The following is an 11,106-nucleotide window of genomic DNA, read 5'->3' on the forward strand; positions in this document are numbered from 1 at the left end:
GCACACGCTCCTCCGGGCCGGAGCTGTGGGTCCCGGGGTGTTGCCTCAGAAGCGTGGTCCATTGTGGCCTCAGCCAGCCAGACCGTGTTGGGCACCACTGGGGCTCCCTCGCTGACTGGGAGGCACCATGGGGTGTCCCCGGGGGGTGATTAATGTGGGCGGCTGAAGGCCTCAGAGGCTGCCAGTCCCGCGGGGCCCCAGCTTCAGAAGTCAGGCTGGTAAGTGCGGTGTCCTCTGCAAGGGCTTGCCATGGTGGCCCCAAGGACAACTGGGGGGCGGAGCGTCCTGCGAGGGAGACCACACTCACCCCGCCTTTCCCTGAGGGCCGGCTGGATGGTCTCCCCACTCCTCCTGCGCTCCCCGTTTCCAAGGCGGAGCAGGGAGCCGCTGGTTCCGAGCGCCAGGCCGCATTTCTTGCTTCTTGCCCCCAGGGAGAGCGCGTTTCCTTGCCGTGCCAACAAAACCCAAAGCCTGTCTCTGCGGGGACTGATCACGGTTTGCTTGGTTGCATGCAGATGGCAGTCTTCTAGCTTCTCAAAGCCAGGGCAGGACTGCCGGAGTCCCGGCCCCCAGCTGTGGGCGCTCACAGGAATGGAGTCCGTTTGCAGGTCACTCTGCTCCGCGACGCACATTTCGGAAAGAAAGCCCCTTCGGTCACGCTTCTATCCCGTCAACCCGGGACCGTCAGCAGGGACCGGACCTTCTCCGGGGACCTGGGCCGAGCCCTGCAGTCCTGTCGGCAACAGGAGGCCCGGGGCCCCGGGGAGCTGAGTGGGAAAGGCAGCCCTGCCTCGAGGCCCTTCGCCCCCCGCGGCAACGGTCATGTAAACGTCAGAGCTGGGCGTGGAGTGTGCATGCACACACGTGCACGCTGTCGGCCATGTGAATGAGAGCCACCTGGGGTGTGGCCGTGTGCACGGTGGCCCGCAGCTTGACGCCTGATGGCCGTGACCTGGCTTCCTCCGGCGGCTCAGTGGGCGCACCCATCCTCGCCCCCCTCAGGGTCTCCTCCACCCACGCCCGGTGTTGACTGGGGAAACGGAAAGCACCACTTACCCCCGCCCCTCCCAGTGGTGACGTCCTCCTCAGACACGCGCCTGGAGCAGGAGTTTCTGTTCCTCCGTGTTAAGAGCCTTCGGTTCACCAAAACTCGGATGAGGCTCTAGGAGACGGCTTGTTTAGCCCTCTGCCCACGCATGAAGGCTCTCCACAACCGTGCCTGGAGAGCCAGGCCAGGCTGTGACCCTCACGTTGCGCGTCGCGTCTCTGGCTGGGTCTTTCCAGCCCTCTCACGGAGCTCTGCCCCAGGCAGCCCTCCTCGGCTCCCGGTCAATCTCCCTTTCATCTCAGGCCCACGTGCAGCTAGAGCCCTTGCCTCGGTGTCCCTGAGTCCCGGAGGAGGCAGGTCCTCGCAGTCTGGTTCCTCTGGGTCTGCCTGCGGAGCTCACGTTCACCTGTTCTCCCGTCGGCCCCAACGTGGGTGCGTGCGGTGAACACAGTCCTTGCGCCCATTCGCTGTCCGTGTCTTCACATCGTCTCTCCTCGCCCTCGCCCTCAGAACTCGCCCCCTCCTCCGAGCAGTGTGCTGTCCACCTGCAGTTCCTCTCCCGCCCAGGAAACCCCGTCTCCCCACCCCAGTGCTAACGTTCGCAAACAGTCAGGCCGACTCTGACTCTTCAAAACAGTCTCCGAGGGCCCAGAGAGGCCCACCAACACCCCTTCTGTGGGAGACAAAGCAATTCACTCTTCACATTCCCATTCCCGTGAAATACTGCCCAAGCCTTTTTTTTTTTTGAGTCGGAGTCTCACCCTGTCGCCCAAGCTGGAGTGCAATAGCCACTCCCGGCCACCGCAGCCTCAACTTGCTGAGCTCCGGCGATCCTTCCGCCTCAGCCTTCCGAGTAGCCAGAATTACAGGCATGCGCTACCACGCCCGGCTGATTTTTTGATTTATTGTAGAGATGAGGTCTCGCCACGTTGCCCAGGCGGGTCTCGAGCCCGCGGGCTCAGGCAATCCACTCACCTCAGCCTCCCAAAGGCGCAGGATTACAGGCTGAGCCACCAAACCCGGCTCTGCCCAAGTCTTATTTGCAAAGCTGCCCCAGTCCTTTCTGCTGCTTCTGCTCCTGGTCTCGCTGAGCGGCGGGGCTCCCAGGCTTGGAAGGGAGGAGTTTAAACCCCGTGGGCGTCTCCGGGCTCTCAGTGCACTGGCAGAGCTGGGTGCAACGTCCAGGCCCACCTTTGCCGCCCCTTTCTTCTCCCTGCCTCTTCCGTGCACTTCACTGGTGGGTTTGGCCTGGGATAGACCGTCCTTGGAGATTGGGAAGAATTCTGTTCCCCTCGTTTGCTTGGTAGGACAGCTGTGATCCACAGAGGCCAGTTGTGGGGGAGAGTCCGGGCCACGGAAGGTCCGTAAATCTCAGCGAGAGACCCTTGTAACTGGGATCCCGAAGGACTTAGCTGTCAGCGTGCCCTGGCTTTACGGACAGGGTGCCACCCACCCACAGTGCTCAGAGGCGGGGACTGAACACAAGCGCACACACGCTTTTTCCCTGTTGCAGAGTGAGATCTGCCCTCTCCAGTCTCTTTCTTGAGTCAGTGATAGCCTAAGAAACGAGGGTTTATTTCACGTGCTTTACGAGGGCCAGGAATCCACGGGGCAGTCACTGGCTTGGCTCCACCTCTGTGTGTCCTGGTCTAAGTGACTTTCCTGCTCTGCATCTCCGACTTGCCTCCCTAAGGTAAACAGGGCTCTGCTGAACAGCCTAGTGGATGTGCACCCTTTTCTTACAGCAAATTTGCTCACCTGAGTGCAGGTGGGAGAAGGGGCAGGGAGCCGATGGTGGAGGCGGCACGGCTTGGACCTTGGCCACTGTCCCTTTGAAGGTCTAGCCTAATGGCCGACGTCAGCAGCTGCCGTGGGGTTTCAAAGATTTCCCTCGAGTTAGCCAGGACCTGGCCCTTTGGGTTACTTACTGGACAGACTCTCAAGGAGGGTTGGATAAGGTCCTAGCACCCAAGCTTTGGTTCAAGTGCTCCCCAACACAATGTTCTCAAAGTCCCTTCACAAAACATTTCTCGGGTGGCTTCCTCTCCCTTTCCCTTGCCCCGGGTGAGGACCAGAATGGGAAGAATCTGACGGCGTCCATCGGAACGTATCCGCCGAGCTGTCTCCTATGGTGTGGGGGGTACTACACATGTGGACAGTGGAGCAAAGGACAGACACGTAAGAGAAATCACACCGTGAGAGAGAACAACACGAGTGCCGTCTTGGGTAGTAACTGACGATTCCCCAATGAACGGGAAGTGACAGGACAGCCCAGGGGTCAGCGCCTGCCACAGAGCCGGTTCTCTCTCCTTGCTGAGACAAGGATGGGCGGAGGGCTTCGGCTGGGCCTTTTTCCCTCTCCAGAGCTCGGCAGACCCCGTCGGCGAGCCAGGGGCCGGCACGTGGCCCTAGGCCTTGTAGCCAGCAGAGCCCTTCCGTCCTGGTCCATCAGACACCTCCCAGGAGCCCCAGGGAGAGGTGGAGGCAGGTTCCCTGGAGAGCTCCGTGGCTAACCCCCTTGCTGGTCCCCCACGGTGCCAGAGAGAGGAATGTCCCACTCGGCAAGAACCGCTCATCTGGTGGAAATCCCCAGCCAGTTTCACGGGACCGTGTGAGCCACGACCGTGGAATGTGGTGGGAGTCTCAGGCCAGCCGGAAGCTCGCAATGGAATCAGCACCCTTCCCCCACAGGCTGAGGAATGAAGAAGCAGCCCTGCCAACTGGGTGAATTCTTGAACCCACTGCTTTGGACCTGTCAGGCTCCAGGCGCCTCCACACCTCCTCCAGCGGCGCTGCCAGCCCCCGCCCAGAGCTGGAAAGATCGGGCCTGCCGAACAGGCTTGCACTTTGCAGATAGATGCTGGTTTCTGGGCTTGCTTCTGTCCTGGGAACGCCCCGCCCTTCTGCGGCAGCCCTTGGGAACAGACAGGATCCGGGGCTCGGGCTCTGGCTACTGCTCTCCCTCACCCCTCGCCAACCCCTCCCCCTCAGACAGGCCTGCTCCCGCTCCCTGCACTGCCCCGCCGCCTCGGGGAAGATGCCTGGTCTTCTTTAATGAGCTGAGAATGAGATTAAGACGGGCCGCCACTGGGTCTGCACAGCCCCCCGGGCATGGTGCGGCCACGTTGGACGGGCCTGGCAGTTGCTCTCTCCCCACCGTCTGGCACCACCGACAGGAGTTGAAAGAAAGCAGACATCCTGATGCCAGGCCTTGGAGCCAGAGGGAGGCTGGGAGCATCAAATTAGCCGGCCCGCATGTGTGTCCCTGCTGGGAGGGGTTAGCAGAGAACTGGGGAGGCACTGGTCTGGACGGCAGGCAGAGGGTCATAGTTTTGAGCACCTGGTGGCCGTCCTGGTGTCTTCCCATCTGTTGCATTCTGTAGCCACCTCTAAGGAAGGTCCAGCATTGCTCTCCGTGTTAGGAGTAAGTCAGCTCTCAGTGACAGGAGGCCCACACCATACAGAAGTTTCTTCCTCTCTCACGCGAAGAAGTCTGGGCAGGATGTCCAGGGCTGACGCAGGTTCTCACAGCACTGGGGCATAGGGTCCCTCTGTCCTGTGTCTCGGGTGTCCTCAGCAGGGGCTTCCACCTTATGATCCACGATGTCAGTCCAGGCTCCAGACTTCACAGCCACATCCCTACAGTAAGAAGGGGAGACATGGAAGAAGCAGCCCCTCCTGGAGAAGCCTTTGGGCAGATTGCACAAAACCTTGCTGCTTGCCGCCTGTTGGACAATGCTTAGCTGCCCAGGAACTCCCAGCTCAGCAAGGGACTGAGATGTGGAACCTTATTCTAGTGACCACGTGCCCCAGGGAAAACGGAATGTTGGTCTTCTACAACTAAGCCCAGAAGAGTAGACACTGAGTGGGCTTCCCTCTCTCCCACATGATCCCTGGGTCACAGGCGAGGGAACGGGGTGCAGGCCAGTGAAGATCTTCTCCAAGTCACACCTTTTGGCAGTGAGGTTGGGAGTCTAGCCCAAGCACGCTTCTAGAACCTGGGCTGTAGCCATGGCACCACACTGTCTTGGAATCCGATTGTGAGGAGACAGGGTGGGAAGGGTGGGGCGGAAACCCATGTAATCGGGTTTGGAAGGGGTTCAGAGCTCCTGCCCCTGCTTGGTTGCCCGTTCCTGGTACAGCGGTTCTCAAACTGTTCTGTCTCAACATCCTTTACTCTCTTAAAAATTACTAAGGATTCACAGAGATTTTGTCTCTGTGGGTTAACCCTCTTGATACTTACAATATTAGTATCTACACTAAGAAGCTTAAAAGATTTACTTGTTCATTTAAAAGTAATAAGCCCATGTTCTTTAATGTAAATAACATATTTTAGAATAAAAATAACTATACATTCCAAATCAAGAAGCGTCTAGAAAGAAGAATGCCATTGTTTTACAATTTTGCAAATCTCTTTGATATCTGGCTTAAGAGAAATCACCTGGATTCTCATATCTGCTTCTGCTTCAGTCTGCTGTGATGTCACATGGCCTCTGGAAAACGCCACTGTACACGTATGAGAGAATGAGAGAAAAAGGGCAAATAATATCTTACAATTATTATGAAAGCGGTGTTGACCTCGTTTACCCCTGAAAGGCTCTCAGGAGTTCCTGGGGATTCCTTGACCACACCTTGAGAACCAGTGACCTAGCAAATTCTTGGCTGTCCATGCCTCGATTTCCAAATTTGAACAGCTGTCTTTATCACGCCTTACTCTGAGGAGACTTGTGTTCCTGAAAGTCACAGCTTGTGGTAGTCGGTGATTCGGTGGGCTCTGAAATAACTTTCTTGCTTTAGACAGACTCAGAGAGAGGTCAACTATGGACAAGGAGGTGGGGTCTGCCTTTCCTTAAAGCAGGGCATTGGGAAGAGAATCTGTGGGGAGCCTTCCGGCCATGGGGGTTTCTCAGCCAGCAGCCTCTGCGGCTGGCATGGGGGCCAGGGACACCTGGCCTGGGCATCCATCCCGTATCCTGCTGGTGGGCCCAGCCCATCCACAGATGTGCTTGGCGGGAGGCTGAAGCGGTGGGTTCCTTGTCAGGAGCTATGAAGGCTAGGAGTCAGTTGGCTTGCTTTCTGTTGTATTCCCTGATCAGGGCCAGTGCCCGGATATAGTAGGTGTGTAGCCAGGGAACAAAACATCAGGTTCTGTCCGAGAAACTGTTGAGGGTGTGTGAGATGGGCGGGGCGGGGAGCCACCAGAGAAGCAGGCTGGGGTCAGATCGGGGCGGGCCTGGCCTTGCCGCCTTCCTAAGAGCTTGGACATTGCTCTGTACGATGCTCCCACATTTGCCTCTTGCATGGACTTGAACCCCTTGCTGCAGACCTAGAGCCACCCAGCCGGTGCCTGTTGAGTGCACGTTCTGGTCACCTCCTGCCTGTCAAGATGTCACCATCATCTTGTACTTGTTTCAGCCTCCTCTCTCAGGACACAGCCTGGCATGGCGGGGCCACCTGTGGCGGAGTAAGGAAGCTGGGAGCGGCAGAAAAAGATGCCAAATGTGCCCCCCGTGGGCTGGCAGTGGAGGGCCGGCCTGGCTGCAGGTGCCAGGTGGACATCTGGAATCCTGCCCGATGGGGCTCACTCTAATAGACCAAGTTCAGGTCAGAGCTGAGAAGAGGAAGCTGGGAGAACAGACTTTTCCCTTTGTTTCGGTTGAGAGAGACTCTCTAGCCAGGTTTCAGGTGTGTACTGGGGAAGCCAAAGAAATAGTTCCCAGAGGGCGAGGCTGTTCTGCAGAAATCCACTCCTATCCCGAGGAGAGTAATCAGAAAACACCCTCCTTGCTGAGGTGTTTATAATCCACTCAGCACCTCAAGAGCGTTCCCAGGAAATGCGCGGGAGGACTGTTCCTATTTTCAGGGAAAAAAATGACTTGGCCATGCCAGGCTCTGTCTCTCCACAGCTCTGAGGGGCCTGGTCCCTTGTGTATCCTCTTTCCCCGTCAGGTACCACACCCTGTCCAGTGAGAACCCCCAGCTCCTGGTCCCTGTGCCTGCAGCAGCTGGTCCTGTCCCGCAGGGACTGCCCCCGGCCACTGTCCCACAGCCCAGGGGAGGGGAGCCATAGCCAGAAAAACCCCACAAAGTTGCCCGCTTGGGTTTTTCTCTAGTTTCCAATTGTGGATGGGGAAGGAGGCTGACAAGAGCCTGAGCGCCCGGTCCTCTCTGGGACACCCTCAGCGGAACTCTGAGAGTCCAGTGACCCCATCTCCTAGTGGGGTTTCTGAGGTTGTAGATGGGACAGCAGGACGGAATGAAATCGACATGGCCTCGGCCTCCTTCCCTGGGCCTCACCTCGCCAGTGAAGACCTACCCATGGCAAGCAAGAGTGGTTCCTTTCCTGCCACTAGGAAGAAACTCACTTTGTTCTGGAGGCGTGGGACCCTCCCAGATAAAAGATGAACAAAGGCGGCGTGGAAGCCGTTGTATATGACAAGAGCCACCTTGTGTTAACCCCCAACTGACCAATGAGCAGCCTGCAGTCAAAGTGGAGCAGCAACAATCAGAACTGCCGTCTTTCAGTCCCTCATTTGCCTAACAGGAGCAAACACCAACCAATCAGAACCGCCGTGTTTCAATTCCTCATGCGTATGGCAGGAACCGAAGAGGACCAGCTCTCACATAAAACACCCTCACACCGCCGGCTCCGGGCAGACAGGCCTTCTGTGACCACGTTGCCCTCTGCTCCCTTGCGGTGTACACGACAAGCCTGTCTGTCTCTACTCTGGTCTGACTTGGGTGAATTCTTTCACTGCACGTGACTCTGGCTGACCGGTCACTTCTCAGGACAAGCAGCCCCTGTGTTCGCCAAGGGACATCCCAGATACAAGGCAGTGACCATGTTGCCCCAGCAACCACTCATCTGCAGCCAGGCAAATGGAGATAAAAGGACAGGGACAAAGGCGTCCTTCGGTCCTGCCGGGAACCTGCTCACCATCCCAGTGGATTAGCCCAGAGACCAGAGGGACAGTGAAAGGGATCTCCTGGTGGCCAGGGGATAGCTGACCACGGCGGTAGTGACAGGGGGTCGCCATGTGTCACATGTGCTATCTCATGTGCGCTCTTCCGTTCAGTCCTCACCGCAGAGTCACCAGACAGGAGCTGTTATCACTCCGGTCTTACGGAGGAGGAGGGTGGAAACGATGACCCAAGGCCACACAGCCACGTGAGTGAGGCTGACCCTGAACCTGGGGCCATGAGTGTCATATGAGGCCAAGGCAGGCCTGCTTGCCTCTGCCACCCTTCCCGGTCAGTCCGTGTCTTCAGAAGCCTCAGGTGTCCCTTGTGTAAAGTGTTCAGGTGACCCCTGGAAGGCCACTCGTGACCACCTGGGATCTAATGGTCCCGGATACACAGTCGTGCTCTGCGTCTGCTGCTGGCCTCCTGGGACCCAGTGCTGCAGTGTCACTGCCCAGACCCACGAGGTTGTGTGAGGCTGTCATCATTCCCATTTTGTTTTTTTGTTTTTTTGTTGAGTCGGATCTCACTCTGTCGCCCAGACTGGAGTGCAGTGGCCGCTCCCGGCCACCGCAGCCTCGCCTGCTGGGCTCCGGTGACCCTTCCGCCTCAGCCTTCCGAATAGCTGGAATTACAGGCATGCGCTACCACGCCCGGCTGATTTTTTGATTTCTTGTAGAGACGAGGTCTCGCTGCCCAGGCGAGTCTCGAACCCGCGGGCTCAGGCCATCCACTAGCCTCGGCCTCCCAAGGCGCGGGATGACAGGCTGAGCCGCCGAACCCGGCATCGTTCCCATTTTGCTTGGGGACACCATTCTCCGCCGGGTGAGCTGACTCGCTTGGGTCCCCACTGCCAGTGAGTGGCAGAGCTGGGCTTTCGGCCTGGGCTTTCCACAGCCATACGGTGGGCACGGGCCCCTAGAGAAGGGACTCGGCAAAGGGGGGCTTGGGGGGGTCTGCTGTCAATAGTCGGCCCCCAAGACCAGAGCTGCTGATGGTCCCCCCACCGGCCTGCCTGCCGCGGCTTTGCATTGGCAGCGCAGGCCACAGCTGCTTGTCTAAGGAGCAAAGGAAGTCAGGCCCTCCCGGTACCGTCGGGACCCGCTGCTGCCCCAGGGCTGCTGCCCCCTGTGTGGTGCCACGTCCAGCCTTGTGGACGCTGAGTGAGCTCCGCAGGCAGGCGAGGGGCGGGATGCCAGCACCAGCCCCTGGGGACAGGGCCCTGATATCTGCGGGACCACAGAACGTCCCTGTGCCTCAGGCTGTCCCTGAGGATGGTGAGGGGACGGGCCAGGTTTCTGTTCCTCTGGGCTTTCTGTGGCGCCATGGAAGAGGAGGCCACGGGCCTGGTCTGGCCCCTGGCCGGGGATTGTGTGGGCTGCTCTTGAGAGACTTGTGTGGTTCCAGCAGATCCGCGGTTTCTTTCCCACTTCACTCCCCACTTCCCGGACCCAGGCTGGCTCCCGCTGGCCCTGCCGGGCTCAGCCCTTCCGCTTAGATCCTCTCGCCCTTTTCCCTGGGTAGCTGGAGATCCTAAGTCCTTCCGCTCCCTGCCGGCTGGCAGTCGGGGAGCACGCGTGTGCGGGGAGGGCTGTTGTGAAGGAATTACGGGATGGTGTGTGGACAGCCCCGTGTTGTGTCACATCTCCGATGTCATGGATTCTTTTTTAGGTTATTCTAGAGGTGTGAGGTATGAGTGAGGATTTCCTAAACAGGAAGGCAGGCGGCGTGCAGGTGAGGTCTGGGCTTCTAGAGGGCCCTCTCCTCCCGAGAGTGGATCTGGTGCCCAGTGTGTTGCCACACGTCCCCCTCCCTCCTCCCTCCCCAGCAGTGTCCAGCACCTGCCAAGCCCTGTGCTCCTGGCCCCACTGATCAGGGCCCGCTTTTGCGCGAGACCATGCGGCATTCCGTTCTTTGGTCCTGCGAAGTTCACTCGGTGTGATGGTCTCCAGCCGCATCCAAATTGCTTCAAAGGACATGATTTTGCTCTTCCTTATGGCTGTGTAATATCCCATCGTGTATGTGTGCCAGTTTTTCTTCATCCAGGCCACTTTCGACGGGCATCTGGGCTGGTTCTATGTTTCGGCTGTTGTGAACAGGGCTGCAATGAACACACACGGGTAGGTGTCTTTTGGGCAGAGCGATTTCTGTTCCTCTGGGTATATTCCCAGGAGAGGGATCGCAGAGGAGGGATGGCAGCCACGTACTGCGTCAGTCTCGAGCCTCATGGGTTCCAAGACACTTCACAAGTGTGTGTGCCACTTGGAGAGAAAAGACCGCCACTTAATGTGTGGCAGCCACTATAACATACACCCCAACTTCAAAGATGTTAAACTGAGAAAAAAATGCATTTAGAATCATGAAAACCCATCCTGTCTCTAAGTAAAACACACAGCAGAGTTGAAACCAGGGAGTCAGCAGAAGGAGAAGTGATAATTCCAAAACTGCCTGCCGTCAGGCTGAGGGTGTCGACAACGTGGTGAGCCCCAAGAGCTGCGTGTGTCTGGGACCTGCTACAGATTCTGGCCCATGATGGCTGATGGGAACAGGCCCTGTCTGGTCCCAGCAGTCACCTGGGGAAGGTTTGAAAAAACACACTCTTGTCCCCCGTCACCCACCCCTGAAAGCCCACCCTGGGAGCGAGGCCCAGGGGCCACCGCTTTATAGAACCCCTGGTCCTCCTCTCATCTGCAGTGAAGAAGGTCAAGGTTGGGGGAGGTGCCCAGGTTGGTGAGGGGCAGGGGCTGACGGCAGGGCTGGGCCCCGAAGCTCCACTCAGCCCCGGGGTCAGGGCTCCCTCCACGCCGTGCTCCGCTCTCCTTTCCTAGGCCGCTGCCCACCGCAGCAGGCCGAGGCCTAGGACTCTGCATTTCCAGGGCTCAGTCGAGGATGGAGCCTTGTCTTGGTCTGTTTCGCCAGGCACGGGTCCAGCGCGTCTCCTCTGATCGCTGGACGGACGAGCTTATCACACACAGATGAGCGTTCACTCGGGGTTGGGCGTAGCCCGGGTCCCGAGGGAGGGTCCATGGCTTCCCGGCAGGGCTGAGTCCCCCCAGCACCACCCTCGGGGAGACGCCGAGTGAACGGGCGCCAGCCCT

The 11,106-nt window shown here is 58.5% G+C and overlaps 1 protein-coding gene across 1 annotated transcript in view; it reads left to right on the plus strand.

The window, feature by feature from the left end:
* The first annotated feature begins 9,002 nt into the window (after window positions 1-9,002).
* The window catches only part of VWF (von Willebrand factor), a 118,103-nt gene continuing 115,999 nt past the window's right edge, over window positions 9,003-11,106 (plus strand). Inside the window, 2 exon segments of the mRNA XM_021717812.1 lie at window positions 9,003-9,285; window positions 9,533-9,691. Coding sequence (XP_021573487.1) covers window positions 9,003-9,285; window positions 9,533-9,691 — 442 coding nt within the window.

This window comes from Carlito syrichta, unplaced genomic scaffold (genome assembly GCF_000164805.1).
Source record: "Carlito syrichta isolate Samal-C Ts95f unplaced genomic scaffold, Tarsius_syrichta-2.0.1 Scaffold311146, whole genome shotgun sequence".
NCBI classification, from domain to species: Eukaryota; Metazoa; Chordata; class Mammalia; order Primates; family Tarsiidae; genus Carlito; species Carlito syrichta.